The following is an 18,174-nucleotide window of genomic DNA, read 5'->3' on the forward strand; positions in this document are numbered from 1 at the left end:
TAAGATGAATTTGTGTTTATTTGGCTTTATATGTAAGATGAATTTGTGTTTATTTGGCTTTATATGTAAGATGAATTTGTGTTTATTTGGCTTTATATGTAAGATGAACGTGTGACTGTCATATGTTTGACAGATGATTGACGCCAGGGACACTATTACTCAGATAAACTATCCTTACACATGTGTAGTCCTGACCTTATCTTTTATTTCCAGATGTGTTTTCTTTCTTCTTTCGACCATTTCTAACAGTCGATCTGTTTGTTGAAAGCTCTGAAAAATTATAATTTTCCATAGAAAACTATAAGAAGGGATTGATAGCTCCAGGAGAAGCTACTAAGTAACGTTTTTTCTCACTTTAATCTTGTTTAAGCATAGGACCAGATGTGATTATTATAGTATTTAATATTATAACAGATACTAAGTAGAACGATTTCATCCAGATGGTAAAATTATCGAAAATTTTAACTTTTTCGACATTTGTGCAAGACAAAAGAAACAGCCATGCACAATGAACGGACACCATTTCAACCCAGAAACTAAATAGACACACACATGAATTTAGGGTTTATTATTGTAACCATAGCAATAAGGTGGATCTCTCTTTATTTTGACCATCAATTCAATCATAATTGTTCTTTTTATCACAGGCAATAGTTATAATAGTGCACTTTTTATATTTAAATTATGATACAGACATTTCTTTTTTTAAAACACCTTATTCTACTGACCCTTATGAATGGAGAATAGTTTACAATCTTTGCCAGAGTTGGGTCAATGAAAGTGAAGGTGATGCAGTGATGAGAGAGATGAAAATGGTGATGGTGAGCAATCAAAGAGTGCATACGGACGGTGTGGCAAACAACTTTGTACAGTTTCTCTTGTGACGATGGCTACACAACGGGTGAAGAGGCAAACAGACAGGGCGAAGGGGCACGGCGTGAAACCAAGAGATGAGGCGAATTAGCAAGCATTTAATGTGCGTGAGAGAAATGCTGCGCCTGTTGGCTTTGTTAGTGGATGTACCGGCAATATATTCCTGGGCCAGTCCAAATCTCTGCACGTGATCAGCTCAAAATGCATCTGCTGCAAAGATTTCAGCTCACTCAGTTATCATCCACCCGTCTCACACACGTTCCAGTTCTCAGAGATAAGTGCGATAAAAGACATGTGCGGTATAAACAAAGATCATCGGAGAAGTCGGGTGAGAGCAACATGTCAGTCCTGCTTTCGAAGTCGTTCTTCTTGGGAACAAGCACTCAAAAAAAAAGATTGACAATGAGAAATTAAAAATAACTCGAAATAGCTCTCGATATATTTTTGTTGTTTGTAAATGAATACATGGCACGAGCAATCACATGACCAACAAAAAAAATACACAAATAAATAAATAAATAGATGGATAGGTGGGTGACAATTGACATAAACATAACTGTAGCACTGTGTATCCCTCTGAACACATTCTGCACTTGTGTTGCATATTGTGCTGTGTGGAAGACTGGTGAAAAACATCGACTAGCCTGACGGAGCGCTGGAGTAATACGTGACTGTCCCGAGTTGCTACGTCTGCTTGCAGAATGGTGCGACTCTGGTGACAAGCGAGCGTGAGTGCAGCGATGGACTACTTGGCTTGTTGGTGAACACTGACGTTAGGAGCATGGGGTTAGGAGACTCTTTGCTTGCTTCCCATTTTTGAAGTCCTGGTTCAACAAGGAATCGACATCGCAAAACTTTTTAAGTCCGGCATTTCGAAAATGTCCATTGATGAATTTCCTTTTTGTTTTTTTGTTTGTTGTTTTGTTCCGAGTCAGTACATGAATACTATGGCAATAGGAGACAAGCTCGACACGAAAGGTGGCTGCTGTTTGATCCACAGGCCAGGAATGCTCTTCTCATTCAATCTGGGCACAAACAGCTGTGATGAGGTTCATGGAACTATTCACACATCGTGTTTTTTATCTTCATATAATTATGTTTATATTTCTGTTCAAATCAAAAATACTTTTCTCCAGAGCAACAGGGGTCCAATGCGGGGAAAAAAAATCCTAAATACATTGTTTCATATTGTCTCTGAGTAAAAAGAAAATACAAAAGAATAAAAACATTGAACTCTAAACGAATGCCTTTTAAAAAGCAACTGGTCAGCTTTCCCGCCGCGACGAGTATTTTCAGTTACCGCCTTCTCCGTTATCACTACTATGCTACTGACATCCTCCAAAGAAATATGTAAACAATAGATACAAACTAAATAAAAAAATATTCTTCTTTTTCTTTCACATTCACTTACTTAAGCTTACTTTGTTGGTTTTCTTTACCTCAGGAGAAGACACTGCTGGAACTCTAGGATGTAGTTTCTCCTGAGAAAATCAGGACCGTTTGTTCAGGTTGCTAACTCTTAGGGTTCATCTGCTGAGACACATCTACATTTCTTTCAGGGTGGATTGGTAATTGCATGTTGCTTGATAATGATGAGTGCACTGGTTAATTTTCAGAGTAATCTTGAGAACCATCACAAGACTTGTGAATTATTTTTGGTGTCAGATACTGTGTTACAATGATATGGTAGACTAGCCTATCTGATCATTTCAGCATCCTTTAGCAGGCTGATTTGCTAACTGGCATGCACATTAGCACTTCAAAAGTTCCTAGTTTGATCTGTGAAGCTGTATCTATGATGGATAGCAAACTGCTCATTCATATAATTTTTTTTTCATTAAAGGGTGATTCCTTAACACTTGGTTCTCATTTGAAAGGAAGGAATCCTGGTGATCCAGAAGATCAAAAGAATCTCGAGTTGGGGAGAAAAAAGAAGAAAAAAAAGCATGACGGGGAAAAGGCTCAATCCTTTCTGGTCAAGAAACCTTCAATAACTTAGTAAAGGAAGAATAGGAGTAGCTCATGGCTCACAGAGATACTTGGAGATGGCGTTACGCTGTCTTCTCTCCGCTGTAGTTCAGGCATCCTGCTGCGGGGTCTCACTTTCTATCCTACGGTTGGGATTGGGTTCCATTGGAGGACAGCAGTCGGGTTCTCTCTTTCGCCGAGCCTCTGCGCTGCAGAACTCCCCCGCTGCCGCCTATGCTTCCGCCATCTGCTCGGTCGCCCCACTCGCACCTGTCGCCCCCACCCTCGGAGCGCCTCGAGTTTTGGCGGGTGGGGGTCCCGTGGGGCCGGCCGTTCTTCTCATCTGGGAAGGGATCAGCAGAGGAGAACAGGAAAGTCACTCCCGACGTATACAGCGAATGGAAATGAGATGCAGCTGTGATTACAAGAGTCGGGGGTCAGCCTGAAAGTTAGATGTTCAAGTGACAAACAGTCGGAAGCGGACACTACCGTTCCACAGCAGGTGATGGGAGCCTATGACCCCCAGGGCATTCTTAGCTAAATAAACAGAGTATTGTATTGTAAACTGCTGTAAATCTGTAAATACTTACAGATAAGTCATGTGGTTAGAACCATTTCAGAACAAATATGCAAAACACACATAAAAGATAATTGTCCCATCGTTAAATAAGGCTACTCCTGTATGTACAGGAGAACAATGTTGTATATTTACTCTGCTGGGTGCTACAAGTGTGTTTCAGCAGTCTCACCAGATAGGGCTTGCAGCATGGGTTGATCATGGGAGCTGAGAAGCTGGGCTTGAATTGTTTCCACCACTCGTCTGAACCTGCGACTCGGACCTGGAGACGCACCAAGGCGACACAATATGATACTTGAGGTTTAGTACCAAAACCACAACTATACAATTTTCAGATCATATCTTGCTGTGTTTACGGTTATTGTTCAACAAAAAACTTTTTTTTAATTCAGTCAAATAGGCCATCAACTTCTCAGATGCATCACCTTTTCATTGTGTACTCAAAATACAGCCTTAAAATAAAGTAATAAAGTAACAAAATTATGATTTCATTCAGGAAAAGTCTGAATCACAGAATTGGTAAACTAGACTCAGGATCTAAAACAAGCATTCAGAGCCAGTTTCTTTTTTTAATAGTTCGACATTTTAAGAAATATTCGCTTTCTGGCAGTGAGTTTGGTGAGAAAATTGTTACAACTCTATATATAAAGCCAGCAGCATGTTAGCTTAGCATAAAGACAGGAAACAGGATGAAACAGATTGCCTGGCTCTGTTCAACGGAACTATCAGTATGAATCCTTTCATATAACTCTCCACCAAAAAGCAATTCAGGGTACTTTCCAAACTTATATTTTAAGTTGCTACAAACAGAACTACTTCCAAAACGTAAACAGTTGTGAAGTTTAAATCAGGTCCATGTTGTGTCCGCTCCTCTTGCCTGAAATGAGGGTGAACGTCACGCTGTAGATTCCCGTCTCCCTCCTGCCCTCCCTCTCGGTCCTCTCCCGGTCTCGCTCCCTCTCGCCTTCGGAGAAAGCGATGTCCACCTGGAACTTGACGGGCTTCTGGAAGACGGAGGGGCCGCCGGAGGACTTGTATTCGGCCCGAAAGCTGGTCTGAGAGAGAACGCTGTGACTGAGTGACGGGATCTGTTTGGTAGAGAGACAGAGAAGAAGCAGAGAGACCGACAGACTTACGAGGCGGGAGAGGTTCGGGGGCAAACGTGAGTATAGGGAGACAAAGGGTGAGGGTGAGGGTGAGGAGAGGAGGAGAAGAGTGAGCCATTGGTGAAAGCAAAGTGATCTGTCAACGTGCCACGAGTGAGCATGATTGAAATAAAGAGAAGGCAGAAACAATGAAAGAAATGATGTGCGTACAGTATGAGAGTGCGTGTACGGCTTTGCCAGTGAGAGCCACGCTTTCTACAAACAAGCTTTGATAGCGAGAGGCGTGAGAGACAGCAACAGATACTCACAGACAGGAACGCGTGGACAATGTCGGCTTTGACAGAACTCAGAGGTTTGTCTCTGATCACCACAAAGATCTGCTCCTCTTTCTCCAAGCCGATGAAGTTCCCGAACCACGACTTCTTAGCCAGCCTGGTAGCCAGACAAAAATAAATATACAGTAGGAGCAGATACACGGAGCCATAGAGAACATCCAGGAGAACACACACACACACACACACACACAGCTTTATTCAGTGAAAACAAGCGACACCCCAGCTCCTCATTTATTCCTTCCTCATTCATTTATCTCAAGGAGTGTGACTTACTCAGGGCTGGATTCTGGTGTTAGACTGGACATGTCTTCTGATGTAGGAACTGAAAGAGACAACTCATATTAAAATGAAAATCTGCGTGCAATATTAGATCTTTAGCTAGAAGCCAGAGGACACAAAGAATTGAGATACAATCCATTCATGGAGGTCTGCATGCTGAAAGAGAAAAGTCATGTTTTAAAAGTGTTAAAACGGAGGAAACTTTTTGAAACTGATGAGCTACTTCAGTATGTTCCGTACCTGTGCAGATACCGACGCCCACAGAATATTGAGGCACACTCTAAACCTCACCTTGCAGTTTGCGGCGATGGAAGCGGGGGGAGCCCAGCAGGTTGTTCTTGAAAGAATTGAGGCGAGTCCTCCAGTGGGCAGAGCTGCTGGCCGCCATGCCGCTTCCCCCTCCTGGGCTGGAGGGTGGGGTGAGGGACAGTGAGCCCACCCCTCCCCCTCCCTCCGCCCGCGAGGAGGACGAGGACGAGGAGGAGGAGGGCGGGGTGGAGGAGGGGTGGTGAGGGTGGTGGACAGGGGTGCCCAAGGGTGTGGGCAACGGAGAACCCTGGGGAGTGACCTGCGGCACACAGTGGGCAGAGTTTGGGTAGAAGCTCTTAGTCACGGATTTAAGGACAGAGGACGAGGGGAAGAAGAAACGAGGGATGGGTGACAGGAGCGGAGAAGGGGAGGGTGAGCGGGAGGATGGGTTGTGCAGAGGCAGGGACTTGATGGGCTGCAGATGGGGTCGGTCTGCCGGTCCCTTGGTGGGCAGGGTCTGGGTCTTTGGGTTGGGGGGAGCTTTGAGCTTGTCATGAGCCCGTGCTGAGCAAGGAGTTGTGGCGTTTCCCTGTTTGGGCTCCTTTGTGAGGAGGGTGGCGGTGGCAGAGGTGACGTCTGATTGGCTGAAAGTGAAGACGGGGCTTTGATAGGACTGGGGAGTGGGGTTTGTGGGGTGGGAGGGATGGATGATAAGAAAGAGAGGGGATGGAACATGGAGAAAGGATGTAAATGAATATCATGCTTTATGACAAAAGAGTGCATCTTGTGAGTAGTGAAAGTGTCAAATACAATACTACCAGTGCTGACTATAAAAACTTTCATTTTGGCCCTTTGGTCTTTTGTGCCATTTGTATCTTATGTGAGTGAGGGTGAGTGAGTGGCAGTGAAGGTGTTACTGTTCAGCGATTGCTGGTAAAGTTAAGGTTGATTATGTCATTCATATACCATCTATTGAGTGTTTCAATGCAGTTTAGAACATGAGCAAACCAGAAAAGCAAATTATCACATGAACCAAAATAAATCATCCAATCTAAAGGCAATATGCTATAATATTCTTAACAATTGTATTTACAACTAGTGCATGCATGGTGAGGAAGAGAAGTGACATGAAGTGGAAAATGCCAGACAAATCTCCCGCGAGATTAAATGTGGGGAGCTGGTGTTGTGATGATGTGTCAGAATGGCTGAAGAGCTGATTCAATTTTTCAAAGTTTAATGCCGGGGTGGGCGACACCAGCAAAAAAACAGTTGCTTAAGTAATCACAGCTTTCTTGATAAGTTAACGATGTAATTGGTAAAACATTCAAAATGACAAGTAATCAGCTACACACACGTTAACTCAGTGTAAATGTGCTTCCTAAAGCTTATCTCAAGCTAATATGCAGATTCCTGGACAGCGTTGTGTTGCTGAGCCGCAGCAGTAGGACAGTAACACAAAGAGGAAACTCTGTAATCCGAGTTCACACCACGAGACTTTTAAAGTCGTCACATCGCTGCGCTGTTCACACTTCACACTTTGCTGTCTTGCGATTGGGAGACTTGAAGTCGTCGTGGTTTACACACAACATGACTGACAGGCGACAGTGGGTCACACGTTACCAGATCTTTCCCCGAGAGGAACTCCCCCCCTTGAGTATGTCTGGTCTCCAAACTACGTTTTGTCAACAATTAAAGTGAAGTTCCTGTTGTTACCCCAGGTTTCCCAACACCAATTTCTCTCTGATCTGGGGCTTTTGTTGGGGGGGCTCCGAGAACTTTCGGCAAGTAGAAAATCAGGGCTTAAGCCGTGTAGTGTGAACTCGGCATTAGGAAGGGATCTTTTATTGTCATGTGATTTTACACTCGAATTTAGAAAGATTCCCGAGCCTATGATCCTTTAATCGTGCTAAGTGACAGGGGGAATTAAAATATGCAAATCAATGTTGTAAAATCCAGTATTTCATAATGCATGCTTGCAACGCATCATGTTGAAAGTGCAGGTAATCAAAGCAGCAGCAACAGTGAGCTGTACAGTTTGTTAAAAGTTGGCCAACAGGCCCTTACCCGGGGGCTGCTGAGAGGGCTGGAGGAGAGACCGGTTGAGGCTCCGCTGACTGAGCGAGACCTGACGAAGAGACCGGAGGTCAAAAGATCTTCAACAACGACAGAGTGTAACCACCAAGAAACTGTGGGCCTTCTTGGTGTGCAACATTTAGAGTGTGTGTACTGTGTGTGTGTGTGAGTACTGTACCTCTGGCTGTGTGCAGCTGTGTCCAGGGCCCTGCGAGGCGGGGTAGGAGACCCCTGTTCGGTAACACTCAGCACCTCCAGGCTTTTCCTCTCAGGGCGACAGCGGCCGTGGCGCGTCAGCATCGGAGAGTCCACTCGCTTTCGAGGAGGGTCTGCTGTGGAACACCATCATAAAGTTATGACACGATTAACCAATGTCAATTAGCAGTTTAATTAAAACTCAATTATGACTTATAGGAAGTAAAATGTTACACATAGTTCCATAAAATTCCATCATAAAATAATTTAAAAAACAAAACTAGAGTGGCTTTTTGACAAAACAATCAAACCCAACAAGAGGGCACGTGGCCACAAATTTCAGTCTTTCTTTTTTCCATGTTGCTTCATGTTCTCTTGCTGATGGTGGAGATCACAATGACTTGTTAATAGGCTCACAGCTATCAGAGCAAAATATTTCATCCAAAATGTAAAAACGTTTCGAAAATAATCTTAGAAAATCCCAAATTCATTGGCAGAGGTAATGAGTGCCTGTGTATGGCACCAGACTCACATACTGTAGAACAATTGCTTCGCAGAAACTGGCTGAGAAAAGCAGCTCCCTCCCTTGAGTGGTTCTCTCCTGCCCCCTAGTGACTGACCTACGTCATTGCGCGGTGGCAAATCCTCATCCTCATAGCTGGGGTAGCGCTCTTTCCTGTCCAGCAGCAGGTAATAGATCATCTTCTCCTGGTTTTCTCTGAGAGAGAGAGAGAGCGAGAGAGGATGGCAATATGTGATAATAGGTACCACTGCTATAAAGTCTGTGTAGAAAACATGAGCAGGTTGTAGCAAGTGACCACACAATTGACAATGTTTTTATTGACTGCTCTCCACTCAAACATATATTTACTGGAACAGACTGGAGAGAATTGTCACCTGGGCATCTAAAAACATGTGGCCACATACTTACTCCTGCTCATGCCATGTTCCCTACTAAGGTATGTTCAGGGGCTGGATCCTCCAAAGGCTGCAGTCCTCGACTGAATACGTCAAAATGTACTGTATTGTTGTGTATGTATAAATGTATAAATACTTGTTTTTTTTGCTCCTACATGTATGTAAGTGATATAGTCTTTTAATATAATACTGTTTTTAAATCATACCATAGACACATATCTGTCCATTTTTAAGAAAGGCAGTAGTGGTTGTGTTACATGGTGTTTATATTTTCCTGTTCACTCAGCGTACAATCGTGCACTGTGAAACATAGACGTGTCACGGGTTGAAAAAATACTTACTCTTCACACTGCAAATCACGCGTGAGCTTGCCTCGGTCTCGGAAACAACCCAGCGAGTGCATGCTGTCCAACACATCTGGGTCCAGCTCAGTCAGGGATGAGATATGCCTCACACACACTCGCCTGGGAGGAGGCTGCTCTGGACACGGCTCATTATGACCACCCCTGGGAGCCACACACACACACACACACACACACGATGAAACACGTGAATGACACAGATATAGTCTCTATGATTAAATATGACACAGCATCGCTTTAAATTAGTATTTAACTTAACGATCAAGTATGTAAAAGTGAAGATATACTCACAGGTACCAGGCATGTTTCTGGATGGCCTCTAGCTGTGAAGGGTGACAGGGCAGTCTGTTAACAGCCAGATGGCCACAGAGCTTTGCTGCGTAAACACTTCACACCAGATATTTTTCTTGTATGCACAAAACACCTCATCAGTTCTGAATATTTTACATAAAAAAATCACAATTTGCATGCGTCGGGCTGATTTCTGATGCCTTTGATCCTGTGCCTCAAACACGCCGATGACGCAATCACCCAATTTAAATGCAGCTGTGTCTCTAATCCATGTCATCTATAATAAACAAAATGCGAGAGCGCAGATCCAGCTGCAAAGGGCACAAGTGAAGAAAAGGCGGCGAATCTAAATATGATTCATATTAATGACTGCTCTTTTTAATTCCAATGTATTCAAAAAGGAAGGAATGAAAGGCAATCCCACAATTGAACACAGGTGTAACTCGGACTAAATTCCAGGTGTTTAAGCAGCATTCAGACCCCCGGTGGATGAGTCTGGTGTGAGCAGAGTCTCGTACCGTGAGCCTCTTTTCAGGGTTGACTTCAATCATGCCCTTGAGCAAGGACTGGCAGTCCGGCGGGATGAAGTGGGGCATGTGGAACACCCCGCTCTTCACCTTCTCCAGGAGCTGCCGTAAATTGTCATGGTCAAAGGGCAGGGCACCCTGTAGGAGAGAAAAGGAGAGGTGAGGAGAGGTAAGGAGGAAAAACAGATCAGATGTGATCAAATAAACTTGACTTGAAAAGGGAAAAGTAAGTTAAGACTGCAAACAAATGAGAAGCTTTTTACAAAAGGACCAAACTGAACTGTGAAAGTAAAAGACCTACCACCAGTAGAGCAAACAGGATGACCCCACAGCTCCACACATCTGCTCTCCGCCCATCATATTTCTCCCCCTGCCAAAGACAGAATCCACCATCAGAATCCACACTGACTATCGATCGATTACATCGTCTTTTTGTTCAGTGTTTGCCACTTAATGGATAATATATTTACATAATTTGCTCATTTATATTACAGGTACCAACATTTGAGGAACACTTACGCGTATAACTTCAGGGCACGCATAATGTGGTGATCTAAAATGAAGGAAATATGTTACAAACAACATTTCTATGCTTACAATTCTAGAGTAATTTGCAGTAACACTAATAATAGTAGAACTAAAGCTGTATAAACCCTTTAGCATCCTACTACCCTACTCTTTATCATTACATTATGTAATATGCATGGATTGACATGAATCCTGAAATACAAAATATGACCCTTTTTTATAATGTGTGTACACATTATTATACAGAGCTGGTACTCACCCACAGCTGGTCTCTAACAAACTGTCTCCCACCTGTAGGGAGGCCATGCCAAAGTCAGCAATCCGGATGTTGTTCTTTTCATCCAGGAGCAAGTTCTCAGGCTTCAGGTCTCTGTGACTGCAAGAACACAACAGATAGTCTATTCGTGCTGATTATGGCATTTTATCTTAACTATGACTGCAGGGGTTTGATAAAGAGCCTTTAATATTGGTTCATGCAACACAATCACAAGTTTTTCCACGATTACAACTTGATCGGCTGTCACAAAAATGTATTTCAGGATGCTAAATGCCTGCAGTATAAAAGAGGAACGTTTCAGATGCATTTTTGATGTTACTGACTGAGGCAGCTTCTGAATTATTCTGCCATGACTCATCAAATTGGCATCGATTCCTCGTTGTTTAAAGAGGTTAATTTAAGATGCCACTGCTCTCTGCAGAAACCAACCAGATGGAATGACTGTGGCAGAAATCCAAAGCAGAGATGATCTGCCTGAAGAACTTCCTGGCCTCTTTCGGAGTCAGCCGGCCCTTCTTCACCAGGTAGTCAAACAACTCTCCTCCTGACACATGCTCCAGCACCAGGTACCTGCCGACATACAGGGACAACAGTGTGATTTAAAACGTCCATCTCTACGGGACAGAAAGAAACAATCTAACCTCATTCGATATTAAACTGTAAGATACCAATAATGTATGATGTTGGATTCTAGGACCATAATATTCTAGTCTTGTAATGCATCTTTTTTCATGTACTCACTTTCAGCCAACCTGTCTACACAAACAGTTGTTTTCTATCAGTGTTAAAGCATTTGGGTGAGTAGTTTTTTCTCAAGATATATCAAAAACCTTCCAGAATAATTGTGGGAGATGAAGGAACAATTTGAATTAGAGTGATGAGAGCAGATTAATATCGTTGTTCGAGTAATATTTATACCCATCCTGCTCCAATGTTCAGCATTCACAACAAGAAAAGAAGCATGCAGACTGCACTGAGGCCAGGTGTGAGGCTCTTTTGAATGCAGAGGGGACTCACAGGTATTTGCTATTCTCGTAAACATCATGCAGCTTCAACACATGCGGATGCTCAATCAGTTTCAGAATGGCAATCTCCCTCTCAACCTGGTTAGAGAGAGGAGACAGATGTGAAGAAAAAGAGATGAAGATATAAAGCAGAGAACACAAGCCACGTATGTCATCTTTGCAGCAACAGAACAGAGGTTCATTTCTAAATGAATACAGAAGTCAAATATAGATACTATGGAGGAGTTTGTGTATTGCATAATGGAATCTAATTATAAACAAACATTTGCATTATTGTCACTGCGACAACCTCAACAGCGTCACACTGTACCTTCATCAGGACTGACTCAGACAGCTTCTCTCTGTTGACTATTTTGACCGCTACCTTCTGAGCCGTAATGCAATGGACCCCGAGCTTGACCAGTCCTGAAAAACACAATGAGAGCGATGTAGAGAGACACAAATAAGAGACAGATGGGCATGAAAGAGGCCTCATCTACAGCGTATATTTCTACATGAAACAGCAGTTTAAAATACAGTTTGTTGTACTCACCTGTCTGTCCCTTCCCCAGTGTTTTTTCCAGTCGGTAGGGCCCAACATACTGAGCTGACTGACTTAGAGACAGTTCCTTACTCATACTGCTCTTTCTGGAGGCTAACACACTACGACTACTGCACAGTGGTTATTGCAATCACTGTGATATTATACAGCGTGTACAGGTATTGAAGGACTACCTTTTATTTCAGCGATAACAATGCAACCCTGAGGTTACAGGGTGAACACGTGAAAAATGCAAAAGTCAAACTGGTGCTGAATTACTACATCTGGATGATAAATTAGCATTCTTCATCTAAACCTGGTTAACACACAAAGCTAGATATGTCTGCCTTTTTGATTAAAAGCACAGTAAACATGTACAACGTTGATATTTACCAAAAAACAGCTTGCTAGTGGCTGATAGAAGCAGAGAAACTGAGATGGCATTAAGTTATTATGCGTTAAATACTGACCAATACCCTGAAGATAAACAAGGTAGGCAAACTAACTGTTCACGCCTGTACATTAGCTTATATGAACAACGTACATGTATCACGTTAATTTTAAATGACGGTTAAAAAGAAAAATATCGCAGAGTAACCTAAGCGTTATGTCGTTATTAGCCTTAAAACAACCAAGCTGTTTCACGTCTGACGCACAGATTTATATCCTTTGCTGGTTGAGGCCAATGACAAAACGTCAAATAGGTCAATTAAATGTTTGCACTGATAATTAAATCCGTTTTATTCTCTGTGTTGGGCCTGTTTTACAGGTGCAATAACGTGCTATTTTAGCCTCGCCGCCGCTCTCCCACACAGCAGCGAGGCTAGCTTTAGCTTCAACGCCTGGACCAACGGCCGTCTCGCTCGCGCCGCCTGTCAAAAAAACCGACACCTCCTGAAGTTTCCGGGCATCGCCAAACGGTTAGATTTATCAGACAGCCGCCGCACTCTCGCAATATCTCGAGGTGAAACGCGTATTCTTAACAAAACAACCATCTTTAGCGAAGTCCTCCCCCTCCCTGTCTCTCTCCCTCCCCGTCTCCCCCCTCTCTACATCACTGCAAGTATAGCGGATCACAGCATCTTCTCCTCTCCTTTGGCGTGTCCTCCTCCCTCACCGGCGGATGCACAGGTAGAAAAACACAGATATCCGCAGATCAACCCGCACTATCATCGACTGCGTTATTCCCCCTCGTCGCTTCTGATCATAGTTCCCGCAGGGTAAAGGCCCCCTTATTATACTCCCTTCGGTTTTCTTGCCGTAAATCGATATTTTCTCTCTCCTCTTCCTTCCTTCGTCTCACTCGCATCAGCATCCGGGTCCCTCTCCCTCTCCATCCACTCTCCTCTCGCCTCTCCTCCCCCGCCCTCCTGCTGATCATCTTCCTCAAAATACGCTTATCTCTGCATTCAACTCAGCACCCACCGTGGCCCCACTGTGGCCCCCCATGCATTGTTGCGGACACCTCCCTCGCTGTTATTATGTAAGACCTTTGTAAACATCGCCGGAGGCAGCGGATGGGACGCTGCTTGTTAAGGGATGCCGGGGTGCTGTGGCCCTGCTCCGGCCTTGCAGAATCACTCGTGTCCCACGGGTGGTGTTTTTAATTGAATATAATGTATAGAATGTAATGCATTGTTATAGATCGCATTCATGGAACAAATATACAATTATGATAAATATAACACTGTGAAAGGAAGCATTGTGCATAAGCACATTTTACTAGTAATGCTACATTGAATTGCTGTTATGCAGGACTGTTACCTGAAAGAGAGGATTCTGGCATTATTAACCCATTACAAGTAAAACTCCTGCATTCATAATCATATTACTCAAGTACAGATGTATTGATAGCAAAATGTACAAATGTAAAAATAAAAGTATGTTGTTCAATGATCAATGTTGAGTAGTTTAATCATATTTTATAAGATGACCATATGTTTGAGCTTCATCTAAAATCTCAATGTTCAAACTTTTAACAGCTACAAATACATTTAATTTAAAATTTTAAATGATTTGAATTATTTCCACATGAAACATTGTTTTTTAATGTCTTCTGGGCTGTTATCCCTGAAGACATGTAACAGTAGAAAAAGCAAAAAAACATTTTCTGATGAGCACAAAGGAAACTGAAAGACAAGTGTTCTTAAATTAATCATGCATGACAGTTTTATATTTTAAAAAAAGGGTAAGTACATTTGAATGTATCTGTAAAGTGCCTTGAAAAATCTCTAAAATCTCATTTTGAAATGTTGTGTGTGGGCAGATAATTCCCCAAAGCCCATCTTCATCTGCTCCTATCTGGTTGATTTACACGCAGCCAGAAGGATGTGTCTCCAACCACGGAGCAGAAATAGAACAGGACACATACTCATCCTACCGTTCTCTTGGTCATTCTGACGAGACATATGTAGTCCTTTGGATCAAAGTACGTCAGTGCAATAGAAAATAAGGAGGCCTAAATCAGGGCCGTAATGGATGAAGTCTACATCCCTTGAAGGACAATAACAAACAAGTCTACATTTATGACGGATACATTGGAAAAATCACGCTTTGTATTGGACACTTTGTTTTGAGGACAGAATGAACTTTGCCTTTCCATACACCTAAAAACATACATGTATACCCACCCCCTATTCCTATGTTTTCTTTCACAGTTGATTGTCAACAGCTAACTGTGCTCATTCAAGTGAATTCAGTCTCTCCAGAGCTTGATCCTGAACCAGTCGTTCCTCTACAATTACATGGGAGGTTGTACTGTAACATACAGCTTGTGAGTGAAACCCTCTGGTTTCTAAAAACCTTTCGCTCCGGTCTACTGAAAACAAGGAACTCTGGAAAAACTTCTCTTCCATGTCCTTTCTCCAGTCTGCTCTTTGTGCGTTCAAGCCCCACACTCATTGAAAGAGCTCCGACTGTGAAAAGTGATATTAGACTGCTCAGTGCAGGAACTAATGTGAGGATTAAGCCGAGATTAACAAACTGTTCTTAAATCCATTAAGAGTAGCTATTCCACTATAGAAGCCTGAGCCCGGCCAGGGGAGATAATTCAACAGGCATCTAAAAGTTTGGGAATGCAACAGCCCTGGCTGATATAATAACATCTGTGATTCTCAAGAAGAAGAAAAAAAACACGTGTGTGTGGTGAATGGAAAAGCTTCATATTTATTGTTGTATTTATTTTGTTGTATTTTTGTGCATAAATATGTTCCAGTGCAAAGGTAATCACAGTCGACAATGGAGTTGGAACATTTATGTAAAAATGTTTACAGCGATAGTAGCATCAGATGCTCAGCATCATCACCCCCCTCTTCGCATTTTCAGATGGTTTCGGTCCAACGCAATAAGCAAGGAAAGGAATGCTGAGTGGAGAGGGGTTTGATGAAGTGAAGACTATGATTGAAAAAGAAAGACAATGGTAAATGTTGTGAATTTGCAATGGCATACGTGGAATATGTCACCAAATATGTGATTCAAATCATCCAACATCATACCATTTGGCCCCCGAAGGTACAGACAGTCTATAGTTTCTATGCAAATACAAAATATTACATGGTAACGAAAAGATCAAACAATCCTTCATTAAGTCAGTTACGTATTCATTATGAATGGAACAGCTTTTTCAAATTCCCATCTCACAATATCCATTTGTCATTTCAAATTTTTCTTTTCCAGGTTTAGTTCTTGAGATGTACAATACTTGTTTTCTATTTAGTTTTTTTTTACATTTGTGTGAACTTACATTTTATTAAGGTGTACTTCCTTATGTATCATGATCCCTCCGACAGGGTTTTTATACAGGCCTGTAAGGCATCTATCAGATCTTTACAGCTTTCCGCTCCCTTCTCTCTGACACTGAAACACAAAGGTGGATTTACAAAACACACTTACCACTCACTGCACGTGGAGCTGCGTTATCCTCTTTGGCATATTACAAGGTTTCCTCTAAAAATTGTAAAATGTGTCACGTAAAATAAATACACATTAGAGGTCAAATGACTGAGTGTGGAGGATACAAGTACGGTAATATCTCTAAATTCAGTCGAAGTGTGCATCAAAATAATTGTTACAGTATAGCCTGATAATAAAGTACTTCAACTTAAACCCCCACAGCTGCTTTTATCTGCATTTGTTGAAGTATACGAGAAGAAGATTGTGTAATCTGTGCAGCCGCTCCACAAACACCAATCACAGCTGCACGTGGACTCGTCTGTCGCTTCTTCATGTAACACGAACCCACAGCTTGGAATGTGCCGATGCTCTGCAATAGGTCATGTGGAAGTCTATTTTAAGCTCAGGTGTATTTGTGCTTCTCAAGACGTGTACGTTACTGCCAGAGCTCTCTGTAAATGTCACTACACTGAGTCCTGTGATGTTGAGTGGATTTCATTGAAAGTTGTGAACAAGACTTACATGTTGAGCCCCCAAAAATGAATATGAATGCATTTGATGTCCCGCCTAGTGGTCAGTTGTAATCACTGAGAATGGACACAGAGTTGTAATGGAAAGTGACCAGTAGTTTGTTGGAACCCAAACACAGTTAACAAATCATCCTTGAGGGCGCAAAGTTATACGCAGACACTCTGCACTGACACTTTACACTCACCAAAGACCGCCACACTGACACTGATATTTGTGTAATGACCATTTTTAGCATGTATAATTATTATACCTGTATCATTCCTGTCCATAACTCACCATTTGTTAACGTCCTCTTTGATAACCTGGCACGGCGCTGGCATAGCTTCGTTAGAGTCTGGCATTTTGACAGAGAAGAGCTGGAGGTTTGTGGTGGTGCGTTGCTGCAAGAACTGCAGTCCAGCGTGGTTACAGATTGGTTACAGAGGTGGAGGGAGGGAGGGAGGGGCGCAGGGAGGAAGGGAGGGAGGAGGCATAACCATGATTGTGTGTGATTAACTCGAAAGAAATTAATCATCTGCAAGAGATTATTCCGTTTCATTTGAAAAGTCTTGCTTTCATTTCTATAGTCTTATACTTATTTTCTCTGTTTTTACCAAATGTGTAAGGGTGTTCTGTGTCTTTGCTCCTTTCTCTTAAACCATTGTCTCTGATACTCTTTCCCATTTATGTACATCAACCAATATAATTTAGGTATTCCTGAATGCTTTCATGTCCTTTGTTTTACCGTCTTTCTAATGAATATGCAGATAGCTGACCTTTCGAGTCAAGCATTAAGCATTACAAAGACCTCATAATGCATCTAAAATGCTCACTGCAGGGGAGGGTCTTTTCCTGAAAAGAGATTGGAGAGCCTGGCTTTGTATAACACTGCTTTATTGGCTTAAGAGGTTGTGAGGTCATAGCATTTGTTCCACCTGTAAAATGTTGAATGAGACAAGCTGTTAAAAATGATGCAACTAATAGTCTGAAAATAATCCAGAATTTAAAGGACTTCAAAGATAAAATTAAAAGCACATGTGGGTAGCATTAGTGAGGTTAACCCCGATAGAAACTTATTTGTTTCATATTTTGAACATCCAACTCATCTTTCTGTCCCACAGTCATAAATATCCAGATTTCATTTACATGCATGTAGCTTTTTACTGAAGACAAAAAATGAATACATTTCTGCAATGATTTTCATCTAAATGTATAATGCTTTTAACATTTCCACATATAATCGATTTCCTGCTCTAAAGGTGATGTGATTTTTAAAAATAAAAAAATAGCATCTGGATGACAACGTGAAGCACCTTTTCCTAATTCTGGATGGTTATAAAGCAGAACAATTATTGTTCCACAAAAAAGTAAAACAAGATTAAATAAAATAAAAAATGCTAGTTTTCCTCCATCAGATTTAACACCAACAACTGAGCAATGTTACAGTAAATAAATGTGAATTAAAGGGAAGTGAAACGTTTAAATATTGTCTCCATTTGATACTAAAATAATAATTATTTAAAGAAGGAAATTACAGCAAATCAGAGCATGTAAAATATGATACGCGACTGCATCACTTTGTGGCAGTTCATTTATGACACTGGGAAAAATGTTAAAACATCATATGAGAAATCATGGGAGACACTTCGTTTTCCATGATTTGCACATGT

The 18,174-nt window shown here is 42.0% G+C and overlaps 1 protein-coding gene and 1 long non-coding RNA gene across 2 annotated transcripts; both read right to left on the reverse strand.

Moving 5' to 3' along the window:
• Positions 1-598: 598 nt before the first annotated feature.
• On the reverse strand, positions 599-12,200 carry LOC306794591 (serine/threonine-protein kinase BRSK2-like; the record flags this gene model as incomplete). Its single annotated transcript, XM_079292705.1, has 19 exons — positions 599-3,184; positions 3,591-3,680; positions 4,296-4,506; positions 4,833-4,956; positions 5,133-5,181; positions 5,430-6,060; positions 7,452-7,512; positions 7,639-7,792; positions 8,276-8,373; positions 8,915-9,079; positions 9,227-9,258; positions 9,745-9,891; positions 10,055-10,123; positions 10,273-10,306; positions 10,541-10,657; positions 10,988-11,128; positions 11,576-11,661; positions 11,894-11,988; positions 12,116-12,200. 19 exons carry the CDS (start codon positions 12,198-12,200, stop codon positions 2,985-2,987), a joined length of 2,589 nt encoding a protein of 862 aa, XP_079148831.1. The 3' UTR covers positions 599-2,984.
• Positions 12,201-15,243: 3,043 nt separating this feature from the next.
• Positions 15,244-16,941, reverse strand: LOC306794684. Its single transcript, XR_013772937.1, has 3 exons — positions 16,802-16,941; positions 15,846-15,958; positions 15,244-15,496 (listed from the first exon to the last, which is right to left on the reverse strand). It is a non-coding gene; the product is annotated as an uncharacterized lncRNA (long non-coding RNA).
• Between the last annotated feature and the right edge of the window lie 1,233 nt (positions 16,942-18,174).

Source organism: Melanostigma gelatinosum (genome assembly GCF_949748355.1).
Source record: "Melanostigma gelatinosum genome assembly, chromosome: 21".
Classification (NCBI taxonomy): Eukaryota; Metazoa; Chordata; class Actinopteri; order Perciformes; family Zoarcidae; genus Melanostigma; species Melanostigma gelatinosum.